General features: G+C 53.5%; 6 protein-coding genes across 6 annotated transcripts; 4 read left to right on the top strand and 2 right to left on the bottom strand.

The window, feature by feature from the left end:
• On the top strand, positions 1-948 carry KVR01_013602 (uncharacterized protein; the record flags this gene model as incomplete). The annotated part of the gene is made up of 1 exon (XM_044783353.1): positions 1-948. One exon carries the CDS (start codon positions 1-3, stop codon positions 946-948), a length of 948 nt encoding a protein of 315 aa, XP_044637377.1.
• A 3,602-nt stretch (positions 949-4,550) lies between these two features.
• KVR01_013581 (uncharacterized protein) lies at positions 4,551-6,044 on the top strand (the record flags this gene model as incomplete). The annotated part of the gene is made up of 3 exons (XM_044787615.1): positions 4,551-4,758; positions 4,840-5,278; positions 5,375-6,044. The coding sequence occupies 3 exons, from the start codon at positions 4,551-4,553 to the stop codon at positions 6,042-6,044; spliced, it is 1,317 nt and encodes a 438-aa protein (XP_044637356.1).
• An 808-nt stretch (positions 6,045-6,852) lies between these two features.
• Positions 6,853-7,653, bottom strand: KVR01_013661 (uncharacterized protein; the record flags this gene model as incomplete). Its single annotated transcript, XM_044788483.1, has 1 exon — positions 6,853-7,653. The coding sequence occupies one exon, from the start codon at positions 7,651-7,653 to the stop codon at positions 6,853-6,855; it is 801 nt and encodes a 266-aa protein (XP_044637436.1).
• Positions 7,654-11,503: 3,850 nt separating this feature from the next.
• KVR01_013590 (uncharacterized protein) lies at positions 11,504-13,317 on the top strand. Its single transcript, XM_044787386.1, has 4 exons — positions 11,504-11,765; positions 11,830-11,949; positions 12,021-13,049; positions 13,126-13,317. The coding sequence occupies exons 1-4, from the start codon at positions 11,602-11,604 to the stop codon at positions 13,289-13,291; spliced, it is 1,479 nt and encodes a 492-aa protein (XP_044637365.1). The 5' UTR covers positions 11,504-11,601; the 3' UTR covers positions 13,292-13,317.
• Positions 13,318-14,373: 1,056 nt separating this feature from the next.
• KVR01_013616 (uncharacterized protein) lies at positions 14,374-15,311 on the top strand. Its single transcript, XM_044792326.1, has one exon. It carries the CDS (start codon positions 14,508-14,510, stop codon positions 15,288-15,290), a length of 783 nt encoding a protein of 260 aa, XP_044637391.1. The 5' UTR covers positions 14,374-14,507; the 3' UTR covers positions 15,291-15,311.
• A 590-nt stretch (positions 15,312-15,901) lies between these two features.
• KVR01_013640 (uncharacterized protein) lies at positions 15,902-21,385 on the bottom strand (the record flags this gene model as incomplete). Its single annotated transcript, XM_044781836.1, has 2 exons — positions 15,902-20,698; positions 20,858-21,385. 2 exons carry the CDS (start codon positions 21,383-21,385, stop codon positions 15,902-15,904), a joined length of 5,325 nt encoding a protein of 1,774 aa, XP_044637415.1.
• Positions 21,386-22,685: the final 1,300 nt, after the last annotated feature.

Raw genomic sequence — 22,685 nt, 5'->3', positions numbered from 1 at the left:
ATGGCTCCTTCTATCTTAGTCGTTGGCGCAACTGGCAACACGGGCCGAGGTGTTATGGAAACACTGCCCAAGCTGCTCGCTGCTGGCTCTCCCTTATCCGGTCACCGAATCATTGCCCTCACCCGGTCCTTGAACAACCCGACCGCGCAAGGTTTCGCAAAACTACCAGGCGTGGATGTACTAGAGAAGAACTGGGTTCAAATCACCGCCGACTGGCTTCGTGAGCACGAAGTTGTCAGGGTGTTTATCGCATCCCACAACGAGCCAACCCAATTTTCAGAGGAGTCCGCGTTCCACCTTGCTGCCCTCAGAGCAGGCGTCCAATACGTCGTCCGGATCTCAACAACTGCGGCCAATGTCAGGCCGGACTGCGATGTCTACTATCCACGCTCGCACTGGGCTATCGAAATGCTGCTCAGCTCGCCTGAGTTTCGGCCCTTGCATTGGACTTCACTCCAAGCAAATATATTCCAGTCCTTTTACCTAGCTCCTGCGGCGGCCCTGATCAAGAAGTACCGCGAGACTGGACAGCAGGACACGCTCAGGCTGATGGCGTCTAAAGATGCACCTGTTGGCATAATCGAGGCCCTGGATGTCGGAGTTTTCGCGGCCCATCTTTTGTCCCAGAAGGACACCTCGGTGCATAACAAGGCCAAATATGTACTAAACGGTCCCGAGGATATCACAGGAGAGCAAATTGTGAAGATGGTTGAAAAGCATATTGGCACCAAGGTGCAGAGTGTCAGCTACAAGGACATGGCGTTGGTTGAGGCGATGGTCAACTCCGCGCCGGAAGCCGTTAGGCACCTCATAATGACCATTAAAGGTGCTGCTGCGACCGCGTGGGAGGGTAAATGTACTGCTTCAACGACCAGCAAGGAGGTTCTTGAGATTGCCGCGCCTAGTACGACACCTGCTGAGGGATTGAAAACACTCCTGGCAGAATAATAATGTGGCAGACTTTGGATGGGCTTTGGGGTACCTAGGTATGCAGAAAATGTGTGGTTGAAGCGAAACAGTTTTGGTAAGAATACTGTCAACTACCACAATGTATACCTATGTTTTCACCATTGGATTGCCTTCTCAAGTTATGTGGGCCCTCAGCGGTGTTTTGAGGTTACAGTCAATTATGCTTCTCATACATGTACATACAACACAACATCTTTGACCATTTTGGCTGTGCCAGGAGCGACTTCTACTTCAGCACTACACAACAAAGGCCCCGCCAGTGCATATTGGGGTCCCGCCATAACAGCACAAGTTGCTGCCAACTGCCGTGAGTCACACATGTGCCCACCGCAGAAACTCGCATAACAGCAGTCTCACAAAAGCGAATTGTCCCACACGAAGGCGGGGTTTATACACTGGCATGTTAGCACTGAACGACTTGGCGGCATCTCTAGCTCTCCGGGCAACATTCAATGCTGGGCTCGTCAAGCAAGAACTTGTGGTAAAGGCCTTGGACCACGTCCTTGCGAAAACCACCTGCAGTGATCATGGAACTCCCTTATAGCTATCAACCTAACCCTAGGGCCTATTCTCCTGCGCCCGTGGATGACGACCGGGCATATTGGTGGCGGATTCCTACTCAACAATTTCGGCCTGTGGACCAGCCGGTTTCGTCGAACGCCAGGAACAGTGGCCAATATTCACCGGCTCAGTCGACTAGTGAGTATAATACATTGTTTCTTTCGATCAGTATTCTAAGTTACCTACCTAGGTAGTTCTGTAGCTTTGTGCTAAACATCTTTCACAGGCTCTCAACCTTCATTTGTTCTGAGCAATATGCAAGAGCGCGCTGATCAGAATCACATCCTCTTAAAAGAGCTCAAAAACTACATATTTAGGGCCCACGATCCTGAAGACAGCGACGAGGAATTACCTAATCCTGACCCCAAACATGCTCTCGTCAGCTTTGAAGGTTTGCAAGTGATGCGATTGTGGAAGCTGAAGAGGGAGCTGGTCCACAGAGTGATGTCTATACACTTCGAGGAAGAGGAGCCGAGCGATTGGGAGGATCTACTAAAGGAGTACAGTGAGTGGCACTCCGATGATTGATGGCCGGTCTGCTAGTTGTAGCGTAATCGGGTGGTTATTAGGACGAGCTGCTAACTAGTTACAATTACGACAACATAGTCACAGCGGTGCGAGACAGCGAATTCATTATCAAGTCCTTAGACGACGGCTTGGCTTGCTTTCCGGACTCGTTTGTGGTCTCGAGTCGTGAGGAAGCCGATGCACACCTCCTCAAGCTTGGGCTTTTACGGATCCCGCAGGAGTGTAGGGAGAGGAAGGGGGAATGGACGAACATTGATTTTCCTGCACCATATTTTTCGCGTTTCAAAGGCAATCTTCATAGCGTCGAAAGGGGTTGGAAGCGATACGATGACCGCAAAGAACATTTCCGTCAGACTTTGCAACGAATGGGCATGGCGATCCTGGGAGGTGTCTTTCTGATTGGTCCTATGTGGCTAATGGTCTGGAGAAATCAGCTGTACACAACATTGATCACGACAACGGCGTTTGTCTTTGGATTCGGATTGACCCTCTCGCCAGGCTGATCCCTACATTTGTGGGCGGTGCTAAGATAGGACTGGAGACTATGATGAGTGCAACTGCTGCGTACGCGGCCGTGCTCGTGGTCTTCGTCGGAACGACGCTGCAATCTACCTAGGTACCACTGGCACGAGTGGCAGCTAGTCAAGTAGAAGGTGACTGAGCACCGTAGGGGGAAATGCGGGGGGTCGCTAGCGGAAGTTGAACCCAACATCCAAAGATGAATTAACATCCAAAGTTGAATTGGGGCCTCTGATTGGTTGAATCTGGGACCTGGCCTCTGATTGGTTGCAGCCGAGTTGGGGTCCCACGGAGATATCGGGGGAGAGGACTACCTATTTAGGCGGTCTGCCAAGCCCTCACCCGTGCGTATTTCCATCTTATCTCCGTAGCCAGTAGCCCGTAGCCCTGCCTGTAGTCAAGCCAATGAAGTGTGAACAAATAGTTGGGTAGGTGACGAGATGGAAGCTAGCGGTAGTGGCCCGTGTCCCCTGATTGGCAGGGGACACGGGCCCTTTTGCTTTTGATTGGATGGAAGAAATTCTGACCAATCAGAGGCCTTCTAGCTTTCATCTTTGGATGTTGGGCCAACAGCGGCTGATGAAGAAACATTGGAAGTTTTTTTTATCAGCGTCTGATTGGCCCAACAGCCAAAGTTGACCCACTTACTTTCCCACAGCGGCAGTATCTTGGCGGACGGTGTCTTTGTATCTAGTCGATGTTACATAACGGAAGGTCAAATCCGGGGACCACTCCCTGCTTCTATGAAGCGGTGGCTGGGTTCCAGTCACCTGGAGGTGACTCCGAGTGCTGCTTTCGATTACAGGAGATGATGCGTGATGTTGCCGCAATAACAAACGCGATAGATGTCGATTAATGGAGGGGCTAATATTGGAAGATCTGCCTGGTATTATGTCTTCGAGGAACCTGGCTATTTTCTGGATCACTTCAACGGACGCAGTAGTCCCCTGGAAATGAAGCCCCCGTGGATGAATATCGCCCTGTAGATGATAACATGACCGGCAGCTCTGGAGGTACGACGGGCGGATGCTGCGCGGCGTCGAGGCTGAATGTCACGCAGAATCACATGGGCAAGGTATGGAGAAGTCCGAGTCGATCACATCTGGATGCCATTGCAATTTATTGTACACGAGCACGATCTCTAGTTACGAGAATCCAGGCCGTGCCCGTAACGTATAGTCGTGTGAGGACATGGCATCAGCCGCCGCAGTCGGAAGAAGCCAGGCGTAATCTTTTTTAATATATCCCAAGGGCACGTCGGATCTGACGGACTAACCACTAGCGTGTCAACGTGTCTGACCCCAATCAATTCGACGCCGACCATGCATGGTCAAGCCCCCTTACTCGCAGCCTCGCTTCGAGTCAAGTACCGGGGCAGACCCTAGCAAGCAACCCGGACTAGGCCATCCTCTCGACCCCAGATTGCCGTTTCGCGTAAAGGTGCTGGGACAGCCGGCATTCTCTTTGGTGGGAATGTCCCGACTTGCACGATGGATGTGGTGGTGTCCACCTCACATTGAATTTCGGTAATTTCTGCAAGTCGCAGAGCAGTCTGGACCACGGCGACGAGAACACCCCGCTTGGCTGATAGCTCATGGTTTCTCCCTGATGGGCTGGTAGATCGAACCAGCAGCTGCCAGAGCATGAGTCCTCTGCGTCAGGATTATATTGATTGTAGGGAAAAGCTTGAATTATGGCTCCGTGGTCGATCGGCTCGCGAGAGGTCTACGGTCATTTCGGAGCAGGTCTAAAGTTTCCAGAGTCATTTTCATCATTCCTGCCTGGTTCGAATGTTATCAACCACTCACCCAACTTGCCGTCCCTCCTTCAACCTCCCTTCATTCTTTTGCATGGCTTCGTCTGCGCAGCGCGCATAAATAGACAGCTGTCTTCCATTCTCTTGGCATCAAACCCCCTATACAAATAATTTGCACATCGGTTTTCCTTGTCCAAATTCGCCATCAAGAAGCAAGATGAAGTGTTCCATCGTAAACGTCCTCGTTCTGGTGGGCGCAGCCGCAGCCCAGCTGTCTGGCAGCGTCGGCCCGACGACAAGCACCGCAGCCAAGCGGGCCAAGAAGACGTGCAACGTACTTGACTACGGTGCCAAGGCAGACAAGAAGACGGACCTTGGTGCGGCTCTTACCAAGGCTTGGTCTGCATGTGCATCCGGAGGCATTGGTATGTAGTTAACTCCGACCCCATGCGTGATCATTATCTGCAGCCCTTGGGCCACGTTCAGTGGTGCTGACCAAGTCCCAGTCGTCATCCCCTCAGGTGACTATGCCATGTCAACCTGGGCTACCTTGAACAAAGGCAGTGGTGTTGGCGTGCAGCTGGACGGCACGATCTACCGAACCGGAACCGCTGGCGGTAACATGATAGCCATCCAGAACAGCAAGGACATTGAGTTCTTCTCCAGCACCGGGTCCGGCGTCATGCAAGGCTATGGATACGAGATCCACAAGTCGGGATCACTCTCGGGTGCCCGTCTGCTCCGTGTCATCAAGACCAGTGACTTCTCTGTCCACGATCTCAGATTCGTGGATGCGCCCGCCTTCCACATCTCGCTGGACACCAGCACCAACGGCGAGCTCTACAACCTTGCCATTCGGGGTGGTGATCATGGTGGGCTGGACGGAATTGATGTGTGGGGAACCAATATACACATCCATGATGTGATGGTGACCAACAAGGACGAGTAAGTAATCCATTTCCAGAAGGGTTTCGTTCCACAAGAGACGATCTCTTCGGAGATTCCTTCAATGGGCATTACTGACCGCAAATGTGCAAATAGGTGTGTAACAGTCAAGTCCCCCGCTCAAAACATCCTCATCGAGCAAATCTACTGCAACCTCTCGGGCGGGTCCGCAATCGGGTCCCTCGCAGCCGGCACAGCCATCTCAAACATCGCCTACCGCAAGATATATACCGTAGGCAGCAACCAGATGATGATGATCAAGAGTAACGGTGGCTCGGGGTACGTGGAGGATGTTGAGTTTAGTGAGTTTATCGGGCACGGTAACGCGTACTCGCTGGACGTGGACCAGGCGTGGTCGTCCATGTCGACGGCCTCGGGCGCGGGCGTGCAGCTGAGCAACATGACCTTCAGCAACTGGAAGGGAACCTGCGCCTCGGGCACGCAGCGCGGGCCGGTCCAGTTCAAGTGCGACCCCGACACTCCTTGCAAGGACATGGTCGTGGAGGACTTTGCCATGTGGACCGACAGCGGGAGCAAGGTCAACTACATCTGCCAGAACGCCCTCGGCACGGGGGCGTGTCTCAAGGGCAGCGGCGGCTCGTACACCACCACCGTGGCTGTTGCGTCTGCGCCCACGGGCTATCAGGCTGCTACCATGCCGGATGACCTGAAGACTGGGTTTGGGTTCACGGTTGAGATCCCCGTGCCTACCATGCCGAGCAGCTTCTTCCCTGGAGCGACGCCGTTGGTGGCCTTGGCCCATTGATCATCGAGCTCGAGGTCCACTTACTTATGTCCTTCAGTGTATATAGTATCACCCTGATCTGCTTCAAGCAGAGTCGGTAGCATCTATTCAATTCAATATCCATGTCATCCATGAATCCATTCTTTTCTTACATATCGCTGTATTGGCAGATGATGGTTACAGAAGTAAGCGAGTCGTCTTGCAGACGACGCGTGAATAATCGTCCGATGGGAAGGCTCGCTTCCCAATCCAAACTCACAACGTACCCACGACAGTGACGCATAGAACCGAGCAGTGACCCGTTTCCCGCCAAGGTCCAGGCTCTCTGCAGACAACAATTCGCGGGTAGGCGATGTTTCGTGATGTTTCGAACACAGGGTGAGAAAGGACTTTTCATTTCCATATTGAGTTGTAGCAGTGGAGCCCAGACTCTCGGAGCCAGGAGAAAAGGGAGAGATTAACCCGACGGAGGCCCACCGGGTCCAGTTGTGGGGGTTGATTGTCGTCGCTTGCGCTATCAAGCAATGAATTGACGACACACTGATTCATTCATGGCCGGGCCCGGGCTCTTATTGTCCGCTTTTGGCTTTTTCTGGGTGGAGCCTTTCCGAGCCCAGCAGTCTGTACGATACGCGGGTTACTCGCCTCGTGCTTTTTTTTTCAAATGGTATCATTGATGGTTCATCTCATATATTTTATACTTTCTCGGCAGGGCAGGCATTTCATTAGTGCCGCCTCACCTTTTCAATAATATATACAGCCAAATCTCAAGAAGTATCCACCTCACTCATCCCCTGACGACGCTATTCCCATCCCGGGCCGCACCCGCTCAGTAGACGCTGGGGGCGGGCTGGATAATGTAGCTGGTCAGGCTGGTGGTGCTGTTCATCTTGGCGTTGATGGCCTGGGCGAAAGACTGAGCAGCAAGCTTGGCGCCGGCGGGGCTGGTGTGGGTGTGGTCGTTGGGGTAGAGGGCGTTTGTGCCGCTGTTGCCGAGCTTCTTGTAGGCGAGGGTCTGGGCGTTGTAGTGGTCGACCCAGGTGACGCTGCTGCTGGCGATGGCGTTGGCGGCCGTCTTGACGTAGCCGACGAAGCGGGGAGGCGAGTAGGAGAAGCTGCCGCCCTCCCACGCGTTGTTGGGCGTCTGCGTGCTCAGGATGACGGTCGCGCCCTTGGACGCCATGAGCTTGGCGGCCTGGGTGACGTAGAAGACGAAGGTGTAGACGGTCGAGCCGTCCTTGCTGGACTTGCACGTCTCCGTGCCGGCGCCGGGGCAGTCGCTGCGCCCGTTGTCGTTGGACTCGGGGCTCCCGCCGTCGTTGTGTCCGAACTCGATCACCACGATGTCGCCCGACTTGACCAGGTTGGCGACCTCGGTGAAGCGGCCCTCGGCCGTGTAGGAGCGCGCAGACCGGCCGCCGATGGCCTTGTTGACGACGGGGGCGGACACGAGGGCGCCCAGGTACTGGCCCCAGCCGTCGGTTGAGCCGTCGTTGGCACCGTTCTTGGCCATTGTGCTGTCACCGCACAGGTAGACGGTTGGCGTTGCCCTCTCGACGAGCTCGACGGGGGTTGCGGTGGCCGTGATGGCGCCGAGGGCGACGGCGATGGCGGGTAGTGAGAACTTCATCTTGCCGGTGAGTGGTGTATGGGACCCTGGAGTGGTGTATTGGGTGCGTAGAAACAAGGATGACGCAGAAGTGAATGTGTGCCGGCACTGGAACAGAGGCGAGGACGGAGGCGAGATAATTAATAAGAATCAACGCCTGGCGTAGCAAAGTGAATAATATGTACAGTGTTCACAATAAAGCAAATATAGAACCTCGGAAGACCAACCGGAATAATTGAGCCCACGATATGGCAGGCTGCCCGGCGTGAAGTTTACTTACACATAGTGTCTGCCCCTGACCCTGCATCCCACGGTAGCATTTGATTAAAGGGGGGTGACCACACGGAGCAGGACTGCCGCTGTGCTCAGGGCTGCTCTAGTGCCCAGGCGCTATTGCGCGAGCATGAGGCCCCATGACCAAACGACATTAGCAGGCCTAAAACGGACCTGATAGCCTCAATGGGAAACACCCCGTCGAGGAAGGCGGATTGCAATACTGAAGGGGTTCATCCAGTGTTGCGCTTTTGGCTTGGACACCCCACTTCCACGACGCCAAGGCTGATCCTCGTGACTGAGGATTTGTGGAAGATCCCTCGTGGAGAGATCCGAGCTACGCGGGTGTCCACCCAGAGCGGTGGTCGGCCATGAAACAACAAACAACGACCGGGGTCCAAACTGGCTTCGGATGCAAACATGCCGTCTGTCGGCTGGGGAAAAGTCTTGGCCTCCCACACAGGCCTTCCATAAAATAAATACCGAGTCAACGTCGTCCATAGCTCACCCGCATTCGACCCCAACTCATGGCTGACAGCCAGTGACAGCTTTCTAGCGCTCGGCCAAGCAGTGGCCGAGATTCCCTTTGATCCGGAATCGCTGTCGGAGCCGGGGAGCCGGAGCCGGCTCAAGTCGTGATATCGTGGCAGTGAACCCCGACATGCGCTGGTGCCAAGCGTGCCATTATCACCATGCAGTCGTATTGTCCTGCGACGGTGAGCAATCAATTACAACAAAGGTATGGGGTGGTCGCTGTGGATAACAAAAAAGATAACTCAACCATTACCCGCCCAGTTTTCGGGGTTGCGAGTCTGCCCACCTGTGCCGTTTACCTGGGAGCATCGCGACATGTCAGCATCTGAAGTGCTTACTAGTCGAAATGGCCACCAACGGTTGAATCACAACAGCACTCACCAGTGAGTGCAACCATCAAAATAAATGGCGCTGCAAGGGTTCGAACCTTGGTCTTTGGAGAGTTGACGTATTAAACCACAATCCAATGTCTTAAACCTCTGGACGACAGTGCCCTGGAATCCAGCCTGCGCCAGGTTGCTGAAGTGGGTCCACTGGTACTGCACATGGCCAGGCAAACCTCAGGCTGTATGTGGCAGAAAGCTGCAGTAGTTGGGATGAATTTTGTGGCTCTACTGCTGTGGCACCTCATTGGAATTCACATGAGGAGAAACAAAGCTCACATCCCAAGACCCATGGAGCCCATGGTTCTGTGAAAGCAATCTCACCATTGCCCACCCTTTCACTCATCAACCTGAAAGATGCGATCTTTGTGCACAACATAGTACTCAAATATGTGAGAATAAGATGCCTAAAGGTAAGATGCGGGTTCTCTTGCATCTCTAGCAAAGAAAAGATATCATGGAACAGAATGCATGATGCAGGGCTCTATCCAAGCTTTGGATCTGGGTCACAGACTTTGAGTGCACAATTCATGCGAGATGGGCACATTGTCCGTCATTAGCCCAACTGCCGATACCTTAGGATAGGCAGTGACGTGAACCGGTCTGTTGACTTCAGAGGGGCTCCTAGTTCGTGAGTCCTGCTTACTTACAGATTTTCCAATCACCATTTCCAGCCTGTTGTGAAACCGGCACATGCTTACATGGCATGATCCAGGCTACATAGGCCGCAAAATAATACTTATGTAGGCTCAATATGTGATCATGTGACCCCCGATATGGACACAGTACATGTCTGTTGGTAGTTGTAGATAGATTGGGAGATGAGTGTGGGGACTGGTGGGTACCCTAAGCAGCAGGCATGCGCGTTAACGCAACTAGCTGGACGAACGTGAGACGTAGGCTGTGATGTGATTTGGCCGACTCGGTGGTTCTCCAGTATCATCAATGCAACTCTAATCTCATATGTTCTCAGCACTGACCATGTCTGTCATCTATCTGGGGTTCATTATTGATCAAGACCTGTACAGGCCAACATTGGACACAGAGGAACTTTTGACACAAGTAGGTAGGTATGAGAGACACACAATTATATTCGAGATTGGTGGATTGAAATACAGACCATAATTTGCACCTGGGCAATCAACTTACTCCCTACTTGAGTGCATGTGAAGCTTCAACTGGGCAGACCTGGGCAACAAGAGTGACCAACAAACCTAGCACTGAGCCTGAAAGCCTGAGGCTGAGTCAAACCTAACAGACAAGATCAACTAGAAAGAAGCAGCCTCGGGAGCTCAAAACACTAATAATAAGCCAAGCCCGCAGTCAGCAGTTGAATGACAATTTTGTGTTGTGTGAAAAAGGATGGCTTCATACCTATGTATGTACTATGTAATAATAAGCATTTGAAACGAAATCACTCACAAAGCGAATGCTCAGCGTCAGCACTGATAAGAAATCGCGGAACCACCCATCTCTTATGCAGCCATCTTGCCTTGTTGAGCAGGTGCTATCGATGGTGGGACATACAAGACGACCCTGCAATACATCAGAACACGTGCAGCCAGGCAGATAGTAGGTACACGTGGCTTCAAAAATGGACATCGAGACGCAAAAGCTGCATGCCCAGCGGCACATTGCGGAATTCAGTCTACCATTGGCAGTGTACAGAATGGCACGGACGCTTTGAAAAGCAAATACTTTGCAGGGGCTTTTGGCGAGCTAGCCGAAAATCTGAGGTAAGATGCAGTGGCGCTTCCTAATCCTCTCTGATGTGACCTGCGTGAATGCGCTGCAACCCTGGGCGTGCCTAACCAAACCTGCGCGCTCGCAGCTCGAGGTTTTCCACATCTGGGCCAGAACAAAATCAACAACAGTAGCAGTAGTTAACACGATCCCGATTCCACAACAGATTCTCGTTGCAAATACCGAACGTCATGTGAAATACTCAAGAACCTCCTCACTCAAGAGTACCATATAACACAGCAATTAACGCGCTGTAGTTGGTCGAAGGATCCCCGATTCAACTCCTAGTGTCTTGTCAAGTCTTGACTCCTGCTAAGCATTGTGGGGATATCTTGGCCCACGGGAGCTATTGGCACCAAGATAAGCCACCCGCCCGTGGAAAAAAAAACACCTAACAGGCAGCATGTTTTGGGCGTGCCACACCAACACCAAGAGCCCAACTACCGTCAGCTTGGCCCTGCCCGTTGGGCTGGCTCAACTGGAACAGCTCATTCCTGCCAAGCGGCGGGGATTCGGCCGCTAGAGTAGTCTTGGTGGTCTAGTACGCGCTGTGGCTTGCTGGCGCGCTCCCTTGTCTAAGACGTATTGAGCGGCAGAAGCGAGTGACTGACTCCTCGGGCGCTCCTGTTGTGCGACCTGCGAGGGGGGTGCAGTCTAGAAGCTGACCTGCATTCCACGGCTGCCGACCTGACCGATAAGCTGAATTCCGTGTGGCCACGATGCAAAGTCGCCGCTGCCAAGCGGCGCTGGGAAACAAGCTACCGGGAGACGGCGGGGGGCACGAAGGATTACTGGGTGGCTTCCTCCGGTAAGGTTGGATGGAATCTTTATACGTGCATGGTCGGGGTTCTTACTGATATGCTTTTTGCAAAATATGGATGAATTATTTAAATCTGACCCTCCCCCTTCCCTCCCTCTGCGCAACTCGTATGCGACTTGTTTCCTCCTGTCTTGGTCTACTGTTCCGCGCCAAACTACCCTTGGAATAACAGAGGCGTATTCACTTTCGGCTTATGACAGTTCCAAATACACCATAATGGTACCTTCAATAAAGGAGAAGGGCATCGAGCCCACGGAGATCTCGGCGCATGGGTCCGTCGTCGAGATCAACGAGGCCGTAGCTTACGACCGCAGCGCAACCAAGAAGCTCCTGCGACGGTTGGACTGGCACATAATCCCGTTTATGTCGCTTATTTATCTGTAAGCACCGCTAAGCGCTGTGATTTGATCATATTGGAAGTGGACTACTGACGCTGAGGAACAGGCTTTGTTTCTTGGATCGCACCAATATTGGGAATGCTCGGCTTGATCACCTTGAGCAAGACCTCAAACTTAAAGGCTTGCAATACAATGACTGCCTCGCTATCCTCTTTCCGTTTTACATGTTAGTAATCTAATTGCCCCATCTCTTCAGACGAGTGCACGTCAAACCTGTGCTGACTATTATTCTGCCAGCGCCGCCGAAATCCCCTCCAACATGATGATGAAACGTACCCGCCCCTCCATTTGGCTGACCTTCATCATGGTGGGATGGTCAGCCTCCATGATCGGCCAGGGCTTCGTCAAGAGCTACTCGGGTCTCATGGCCACCCGCGTCTTCCTCGGCGCCTTTGAGGGCGGTCTGTTCCCCGGTGTCAACTACTACATCACGCAGTGGTACTGTAGACACGAGTGTGGCTTCCGCATGGCTCTTTTCTTCTCCGCTGCCACACTTGCGGGGGCCTTCGGCGGGATCCTGGCCAGGGGCATTGCCGAGATGAGCGGTATTGGCGGCCTATCTGCTTGGCAATGGATCTTCATTCTTGAAGGTCTGCTCAGCATATTGGTCTCCTTCACCGCGTACTGGGCTATCTACGACTACCCCTCGACGGCCACGTTCCTCAGCGAGAGTGAGCGTGCTGAAGTGGTAAGACGGCTACGAGTCGACGGGGGACACCTCTCTGAGCACTTCAACATGAAGTATGTGTGGCAGGCCATCGGCGACTGGAAGATCTACATGCACTGTGGCATCTTCCTAGCCGGGTTCTGCCCCATCTACTCTATCGCACTGTTCTCTCCGACCATCATCAAGGGCATGGGGTACACGGCCAACAACGCGCAGCTGATGAGCGTCCCGCCGTACGTCTTCGCCTGTATCTTCACGATCGCGGCCAGCTACGCGGCGGACCGCGTCAAGCAGCGGGGCATCTTCCTGCTGTGCTTCCAGCTCACTGGCATCGCCGGCTTCGCGCTTCTAGCGGGCACAAGCAACACCAAGGCTCAATACGGAGGACTCGTGTTGGCCGCTGTTGGGGTATATCCAACGGTGCCTCTTGCGATGGCGTGGAACAGCGGCAACATCGGCGGGTCCCTGAAGCGAGGGACGGGCATCGCCATGCAGGTGATGGGCGGCAACTGCGGTGGCATCATAGCATCATACGTGTACCTGACGAGGGACGGTCCTCGATACGTCACCGGTCACAGTATTTTGATCGGCATCATCAGGTAAGAAATTCCGCACAATTCATGACCTCTGGATCTTACTAGTAGTGGCCTTTTGACTGACAGTCCACGTACCCAGTCTTGCATTCTTGCTGACGCTGTTCATGACGATTTGGTACCGGCTTGAAAATGCTCGCCGGGACCGTGTGACGGGCGATTTAGCAGGACAGGAGTTAACTGAGGAGCAGAAGGCTCTGGAGCAAGAGCTTGCTGACAACGCGCCCTTTTTCCGGTACACGGTGTAGAAATCTGATCAGGGCAAGGCGCCGTTAACCAAAGGACTATTCCGTTGCTTGAGTTTTCTCTGCAAGTACAAAAGAATATTAGATCTCTATATAGTGCTATAACTATTTCTCTTCATGTTCTCTAGGCCACACAGTCTAAGACGATCCACGATACTCGCATACATAGCGCCTAACCCACAACCACACTAGTAATAGCCTAGTAAAAGTTTTAATTTTCAAATATTTTAGTTAGCTATTTGATTTTATTCTATTAGGATGAATAATTTTAAAAGATTTTATAAGTACCTTATTTTTATAAGGTACTTTTTATTTTAATATATCTTTTATATAATTTTATATATCTTTTAAGTTTTTAAAACTTAATAAACTTAAGGATCTTATTAATCCTAACCCTTAATAAGGTACCTATATTAATACCTAATTAGGACTATCTTAAATTTCTATTTCTTTTACCAGACCTCATAAAATTTCACATTTCTTTCAGAGAGGCTGGTGGGCCTGAAATTTTGCCATCGCTGGACCACACTCCATGTTCGTTCGCTCCTTGTGAGAGTGAAGAACCCACGGTATTCAGAGAACCCCCCCTCCCGGACATTGTGTACCTTTGCGATCGTGAGGCTTCCCAGGTCCATGCATGTAAGATTTGTGCTTTACGACCTATGTGTGGGTCTCGAATGTACAGGGACCCAGCCCTTTGGAACTACCTAGGTAATGTTGGTGCCAGACCCAACGACCAGGCGACAATAGATGCTGAAACGGACAGGGTGCACTTTTCGGGCTGCCACAGGTGGCACAGCGTCAACCGAGAGGGCCGAAAATCGTACTCGGTTGAGAAGTGTGGATATGCCAAGTGGGGCGCAACCAACGGAACATTGACTAACAACACCAACACCTGCAGTAGACTGTTGCAAGCGCTGCAACGGTGGGATGATTGTTCATTCTTCGTTCCAGCAGCCGTGTTCTCAGCGGCTCCTCAGTTGCGATCCGGGCAGAGAAGTAAGGGTTAAAAACCCGCCGTGCCGGAAGTGGTCCCGTCCACGGGTTGCTGTGTTGGAGGAAAACCAGAACTCAAACACATTATCCTCCAATCTTTCACAATCGCATCAATCCCGGCACAACTGCTTGCTCTGACCAGGGAACCCGCAACTTCTTGCCCCCATTCATCACAAACAACTTCCTGCACCACAACCGGAAACCAAAGAATATATTCTCCAAGATGAGTTCCAACAACAAGCCTACACTCGTCATCATCGGGGGCGCCTTTCACACCCCGGCTAGCTACGGTAAACTTGCCTCTGCGCTCGAAGCATCCGGCTTCGAGGTTCACGTGCCACGCCTTCCCACCTGCAACGGGGCTCGTCCTCCCAACACAGGCTTGGAGGATGATACGGCCTTGATTCGGAGCTATGTCGAGAGCCTCGTTCGGGCTGGGCGCGTTGTTGTGACCATTGGTCACTCCTATGGCGCTCAGGTGATGTCCAATGCCCTGTGCGGTCTCGGGACTGAAGCTCGGTCTTCCCAAGGTCTGAAGGGAGGTGTCTCCAATCTGATTTATATGGTTGGTTATGCACTTCCAGAGGGCATGTCTACCTCTGATAAATTCAAGGAGTTTGGCAAGATGGAGGATGCTCCCCTGGTATTCGACATGGCTGAGGACCACACGATTGTTCTGCGCGATGCCCCTTTGAGCATGGGCCTTAGAGCCCCTGGTATCGCAGAGGCCGAGGTCCAGGCATATGTGAAGACACTGTGTCGTTGGAACGGGAAGGGGATGATGCAACCTCTCGAGAAGACAGCCTGGAAGGAAATTCCAGTGGCCTACATTCACACTACCACCGATATCTCGATCACGCCTCCTGAGCAGCAGAGTATGGTCGAGGGCGTTGAGAAGGCCACTGGCCGTAAGGTTCAGACTTTCACAGTGGAGTCTGGTCATTGCCCAAACTTCACCGCGACGCAAGGTGTTGTGGATGCTATCGAAAAGGTTGTGTCTGCTTGAGTCGGCATAGTAGTTCTGAAGTTTTAGTTTCATTTCAGTTTCCTTGACTCTTCCGTCCACGTGTGACGTTTGAGCCCAGTGGAGGACAAGCTGTTGTTTTGGTGTCAGATCAAATGCCGGTTGAAGATAGCTCATGCAAAGGCCCATCAAAGTGAACCCGCAAGTATGTGCCATAAAAATGCCCAGGTGTTTCAAACCTTGGTCATTCCATCTGAACTCAAACTAAATTTACGGATCGAGCTGGTTCTGGTCCCTGTGAAGTTATGCAGAGGTGTTCTGCGCATCCGCATTCGAGCATACTCACAATTCTTCTGATCACCGTCGTTCGACTTTATTGTGAACAGTCAGTGATCGCATTTTAATACCCTTAAGAATCCGTAATGATTGGAATTATGGACGCTGCTGCGAACCGCGGGAACAACCCATTCAAATATCAGCTACCAATAGTCGATGATTATTATGCTATGAAGACTTAAGTATGGCATTGGGTTTGATCAAAAATAAAACGTGAAATACAGCCAGGACCTCCAATTGTCTTGTCCACTTTAGCTAGGCCTAATGTTCTTTCCTGACCGGTTGGGGAGGGGGGTCTCTAATATATCAAGGGTCCTCTATACATTTTCAGTAAGCTTAGCATAGAACCAATCAACCATATGCAAGACCGTAGGATGGTTCCAAGTCAAAGTGACAGGCACTTTAATACCCATGGCCGCCTGAAGCTTCTGGCTGAGAACCACAGTCATTACAGAGTCAACGCCCAAGTCGGCGACAGCAGCCCGTGGGTCGATCTCGTCAGGGTCACCCATCATCACAGCTGCGAGGCACCCCCGTATCGCCACGTTCAACCATTCCTTGAGCTCGGGCCCGGAAGCCGGTCTCGAGTCCGTCACCCCGTGAGACCCGGGCTGCTGCTCCGCGACGACGTTGCCGACAGAGGTGAAGCGGCGGGGGGCCACCTCCTCGATAAGGGGCAGGGGGACCTTCTCCCCCTGGTCGTATGTGCGGATGCGAGTGACAACGGCATGCTCCACATCATGCTTGCCGACGTGCTCCCACGCGCGGAAGCCCTCGTCGATGGTGATGTCCGTGATGCCCTTGCTGACGAGCTCCGCCTCCAGGGTCGACGAGTCGGTGCACGTCGCCAGGCCCAGCCCGCGCCACGCCGTCCACTGGAACGCGACGGCGTTGTCCCCTTGGGCCCGGCGGTGCGTGGCCAGGGCATCCAAGAACGAGTTGGCGCTGCCGTAGGAGCTCTGGCCTGCTGTCCCGACTAGCTGGCCGGTGGACGAGAACAGGACGAAGAAGTCGAGCGTGCCTGGTGGGAAAGCCCGGTGGAGGGCGAGAGACCCGGAGACCTTGGGCGCGAAGACATTGGCGTAGGACTCGGCTGTCGCGTTCTGGATAAAGTCGTTCTCCATGATACCAGCTGCGTGGATGACGCCCAAGACTCGGGGGAGTGAGAGGCGATCCATCTCGGCCAGCAATTTGTCGTGGGCATCATTGGCGCCAATATCTAGCGCCATCGCATGGATCCAGGCCCCGGCCTTCTCTAGCTTGCGGATCTTGGTGATAGCAAGTCTCGTGTTCTCCGAGAGATCGTCAGAGTCCCAATCCTTGCGCGGCGGCAGACCACTGCGCGAGATGACAACAATGCGACGGGCCTTCTTCTCGACCAAGAACTCGAGGACCTCGCGGCCGAGGTCACCGAAACCGCCGGTGACGATGTATGTCCCCTCAGGCTTGGGCAGAAGCGTCTTGGGCGAGTCCTTTCCGTGCCGCTGCTCTCTGGAAAGAGGACGGAGACGGCCTACCCTTGGCACTCCGTCGTCCATCCGAATGATCTGCTCGCCCTGAACGTACTTGAGCGCCATCGTAGGGAATATCCCGCCCTCGTTGTCGATGAGGGCGCCCCAGTTGTCTGGGTGCTCCTCGGCCGCGATACGAGCGAGGCCGTGAAGAGCACCGTGAGCAAGAGCGGTGGGGGACTTTCCCTTGTAAACCTGGTCTGTGATGATGTACAACTTGGCAGCGGCAGAAGACGTCGCGAGCAACTTGATCATACTGACAGCCTCCCAGACGAAACGGTGGGTTGCTGCTGCAACGTCATCCAAGTCCTTCACCTCGCAAGGCAGATACAAAAGAGCGGAGTCTTTCTTGCTCATGGCCAGGATTACTTCTGGTCTGGTCAGGTCCTTGAGATTCGCTGCCTCAATTACCTCTTCGTATCGCTCGCGGATTTGGCTCGCGTACTTTTCAAGGACGGCTAAGTCTTCGCAGATGAGAATAACACTTCTGAACGACACAGGCTTTTCAGAGAGCGTTGGTGGGATCCACGAAAGCTGGTGAACAAGACTTTCGACGCTGCCGCTGATACCAGTGGCACCCTCAACGTCGGAGAACCTCAAAGCCTGGAACTTGGCAATCATCTCGCCCTGCTCCGTCAACACGGTGACATGGGCGGCTGGGCTTATAGAGTCAGATGCCTCCTCAATATAGAGGTACGCAATCTTGGGCCGCGGGTCATCGGACACGATCAATACTCTGTCGATTTGAGAGACGATACGCATCCTGGCCTCTTTGAAGAAAATGGTGGAACCGACAGATGTCGCTGCATCGAGGAGAGGGCCCCAGGAGTAAGGATCCCAGGACATGGAGTCAGAGTCTGGGTCCATGTCGACTTTGACCATCATCTCCTTCTCGTTTCCATAGTGTTCGACTACCTGCCACGGGAAGGCGATGCCCGAGACTCCAATCTTCTGCAGGTACTCCCAGGCAAATCCGTTGCCCAAGACGGTGCCGATGCGCTTCTGGATCCCCACTATGTCGTAAGTGGACTCACTGGGCAACTTCTCAGGCTTGCTCCAGCGTGCGGAGCTGTGCTCAACCCACGGGAGTTCTGGCTGGTCTGCCAGGGCGTCGCTCCTCTTCTGCTCCAGACGGGAGGCTACCCTGATGTCCTGACCCTCGACGATGATCTGGACCTCCCTCGTCTCGCTACTCATAGAAACAGGCACACGGAGCTTGACCTCGTCCAGAACTGTCGCGCCAGTAGCGTAGTGGAAGGTGTTGCAATACACCCCCGCTGGGATGATCTCAGTACCATCGAGCGGGTGGGTCCGTGGGTACGGTTTGTTCTGGTCATTCAACTTGGTAGTATAGACGATAGTACCTTCAGTTCCAGCGATGCTGGTGCGCTGGCCAAGCACGGTGTGCTTGTCGACGTCGTGGCACGCAGTATCTCCGCCGATTGGACCCGTCTCGACCTCTCTCCAATGTCGCTTGTGGACCCAAGGCGTCCCGGGAACATTCTTTGACCAGATATTGCGGCCAAATTGAACCTCATAATCGACGGGGCTGCCCCTGGTCCACAACTGTGCAATTGCACGCTGGATGCTCCGCTCCGCAGGAGCATCCCTCTTCATTGTGCCTATTGCCACAAATTCGTCCACGTCCTCACGCTGACCAAGTGTCTCATTGATCGAGTGCGTGACAATTGGATGTGCTGATATCTCGGCAAAGACTCGGAAGCCGTCCTCGGCTGCAGCGTTTACAGCCGAGGTCAGCCACACCGGGCTGATCATGTTGTCGACCCAATAGGCGACGTCGCGCGGGCTTTCGGACCGCGGTGCTTTCGAGGTCGAGTACAGCGGAATCAGCGGCTTCCGGGGGTCGAGTTCCCCTGCTAGTGCCTGCGACAAAGGCTCTGACAGTTTCTCGAGCATCGGGCAGTGGAATGCGATATCTGTGTTGACCTTGAACGTCTTGATCCCTCGAGCCTTCAGATCAGCGAGGTACTCTAGAAGAGGGGCGGACTCGCCACTGATGACGCAGGAATTGGGTGAAGAGTCAATGGCAGGGACGACTGCTCGAGAACCCTTCAACTCCTTGGCAACAGTTGCAAAGGGAAGGCTGACGAGTGCCATACCACCCAGGCCCTTAACCTGCGCATACAGCTTGGCTCGCCGGGTCACGATGAGCGTTCCCTCCTTCGGGGTCAAGCAGCCAGCCACCACTGAAGCAGCAATCTCGCCCACGGAATGACCTATCACAGCCTGGGGCTCCAAGCCCTTCGACCTTAGCACCTGGCTGAGTCCAACCTGTACCAGGTAGGTCAAGACCTGAATCCGATCCGACTCTCCAATGTCACCGTCCTCCAGAGCCTTCACAGCCGAGTACCCGCATTCCTCCTGGACCACTTGGTCCAGGGGAGAGATCATATGCGAGAACTCGGCATATCGAAGCAACTCCTTGCCCATCGCAGGCCACTGGGCACCGTGGCCGGAGAATACCCAGACGACGTGGCCCTGTGTCGGATACGCGTCCAGAATCCGGCCGCACGTGGTCCCCTCTGCAGAAGTGTCGTGGGAAAAGCTTCGTAGCGCTTCGATAGCCTCCTGATGACTCGTGGCGATGAACGTGGCGCGGTAGGTATGAGTGGCGCGGCGCAGAGCCAGCGTCACAGCGATGGCCTTGAGATCTTCGTCCTTGCCGGGGCCGGACAGCCAATCAGCCAAGATGGTGGCTTGAGAGGACAACCGCTTCTCCTGAGGTGCCGATATGACCAAGGTCACGACCCCGGGCTCTTTCTTCTCGGGAGAGACAGACTGCCCATTCAAGGTCAGAGGTTGGTATTCCTCTATGACAGCATGCGACACCGTCCCGCCGTATCCATAAGAGCACACAGCGGCGCGACGAGGCACGCCTTCTGGCTCCGTCCATGTGGTGCGCTCCCGGACGACCTGAAGACCTGAATTCTTCCAATCTATGCGAGTGTTGAGCTTGTTCAGCCTCGCTTGTGGCGCAAGCTCCCCCTTGTTCACGGCCATGATCGCCTTGACCATCGAGATGGCACCGGCAGCGGCCTCAAGGTGGCCGACGTTGGGCTTTATGGAGCCGATCAAGGCGGGCGCGCCAGCTGGTCTGCCCCTTCCATACACAGAGGCAATGGCCGAGACCTCAGTGGGATCGCCAAGCGAAGTCGATGTCGCGTGTGCCTCAACGAACCCGACCTCGAGAGGATCTACTCCAGAGCGAGCGAGGGCCTGGCAGGCAACCAACTCCTGGGCCTTGGAGTTTGGGGCCATGATGCCCTTGGTTTTGCCGTCCTGGGCAACTGCGCTGCCCTTCAAAACAGCCAATATGTTGTCGTTGTCGGCAATGGCTTTGTCGAGGCGCTTCAGAATGAGCACTGCTCCGCCTTCGCCCCGTGCGTAGCCACGGGCAGCATCGTCAAAGGAAAGACAGACGCCGTCGGGTGAGAGAGCACCAGCCTTGCTCAGCATCACGAAGAGTGCAGGTGAGCACAAGACGTTCACGCCCCCGACGATGGCAACTGTGGACTCGCCGCTGTCAATGGCTTGTCGACCCAGATGGACTGCTACACCAGATGAAGCACACGCGGCATCAACCTATACAGATTTGAGGGTTAGTGGTTGCTTTCAAGGCCAAAGGTGAGAGGGATGAGAGCTTCGGCTTGTGGGCATCATGCGTTGTGTATCTTGTCACTGCTCCGGGGCGAGGGAACAAGAAAGAAAGCGTTGCAACTCGCGAAAGGATGGGTCACGTACTGCAGCACTTGGACCCATGAGATCCAGGTGGTAGGATATCCTGTTTGGGATTCCGTGTGGTGTTGAGCCAATCCCCATCCAAGCCTCAATGTTTGGAATATCTTCAAGTACAAGCCTGGAAAAGTCATCGGAGTCACAACCCATGTAGACGGCTGTGTCAGATCCCGACAGGGACTTTGGGTTGATGCCTGCATTCTCTAGCGCTTCCCATGTCAGTTCTAGCCCTAATCTTTGATGAGGGTCCATCTGCTCGGCCTCTTTTGATGAAATGCCGAAGAACGCGGCGTCGAAGTTCTCCAGGTCCTCGATGAAGTAACCTTTTTTGATGGCCTTGTCGATGACCTTGGCATTTCTCGCATCTCGACGGTACCATGGCTCCCAGCGTTTCTCGGGAACTTCGCCAGACGCGTCTTGTTTATTCATCAGGAATTCCCACAGCTTCTCAGGGCTGTCGTTGCCACCGGCTGTGCGGCAAGAAAGGCCGATGATGGCAACATCCTCTGGACGGGAGGTACCGACTGAGCCCATTGCGGATATAATGAGAAACAAAATGACTATGCGGATTTGGTGGAGAATGTTTGGACTCACTCAGTCGTCGAGCCTGAAGGAGTCAAATATAGCCTGTTATATGCTGCCCCGTCTACTCCCAGTCTCCGCCTAGAAAACAGGTCCACTTGGCTCTTTATCTCGGGAGTGACAACGCACATGATCCGATACCGTTGGTGTCCATGAGTTCTTACTGTAATTGTCTCGCAATACCACCCTATTGTTGAGGCTATGGGCTATTGGCAACGCTATCCAATCGCTGGGGCCCATAAGAGGATCCCACCGGAATTCAATCACAACTCGTATCAACTTGTCTCGTGGATCCCCGCAAGAAGGATTGCGGCTCATTGTGATGCTCCGTTGCTGCATATGTGCTGTCCCCGCGATCGTCATGGGCGGAGGACCATTGGCTTGTTCAACCCATGGACGCGCGCGCGGTGCGAACATTCCGGTTCGCGAATCATCAGATTGATAGCTTCAGTGATTCTTGATCTGGTATCTGCATCGGATGTGGCAACAACAAAGTTTGTACCATAGATAACGTCCCCGGCCACAGTCTCGGTGAAGGGGTTCCTGTGGACACACGTAGATGCATGTTGGTTCTAAATCCGTGGATACTGTGGATACCGGTACGTGGATGCAACCTTGGAATGCGTGCTGCGTAGACCCCAGATCCGGCAGTTGAGCCCGAAACTATCGTCCTGACAGCCTTACCTTCTTCTATAAGGCAGATGAGATTTGAGAAGTCTCAGAAAAATGGAAGCCGGCCTTAGATACGTCCATTAAAGTTGAATAGGCGATGTCTCTTTGAGCAAAACGGCGGTGCAGGGAAGACTTTTAGAATAATTTGTAGCGGGGGAGATGGCACCGCTTTTTGTCAGCTAACTGCATTAACCCCACTGGCGCGTACCCACACGCACCGTAACCTTTTTAGTTTGGCTGGCATATCTCGCCCTTTTTTATGTAAGAGGAAGATGCTGTAGGGGATGGCTGGCACTCTACGCCGTTCCCACTATACACCCTTCCAGGACCCTTCGTGCGTTCTGCAAGCTTCTCGCTGTAACTTTCCGTAGAACTGAGCCGTTTCTGGGGTTTTGGTCGCCTCAATATGGGCAAGCGGATTTCGGAAATGCACCAGCTCCTATTCTTGGAGAGTTTACCATCATATGAAGGGACCGAACGCCTTCAGGATGTATACGGATTAAGAACTAAACCACACCAGCTCCTGTGCAGAAATCGGCATTAGGATGACGTAAGCCCACGAACTAGATATCAACGGGTT

This window comes from Diaporthe batatas (genome assembly GCF_019321695.1).
Source record: "Diaporthe batatas strain CRI 302-4 chromosome Unknown Contig00029, whole genome shotgun sequence".
In the NCBI taxonomy this organism is placed as follows: Eukaryota; Fungi; Ascomycota; class Sordariomycetes; order Diaporthales; family Diaporthaceae; genus Diaporthe; species Diaporthe batatas.
This window is presented reverse-complemented; position numbering and strand designations above follow the sequence as displayed.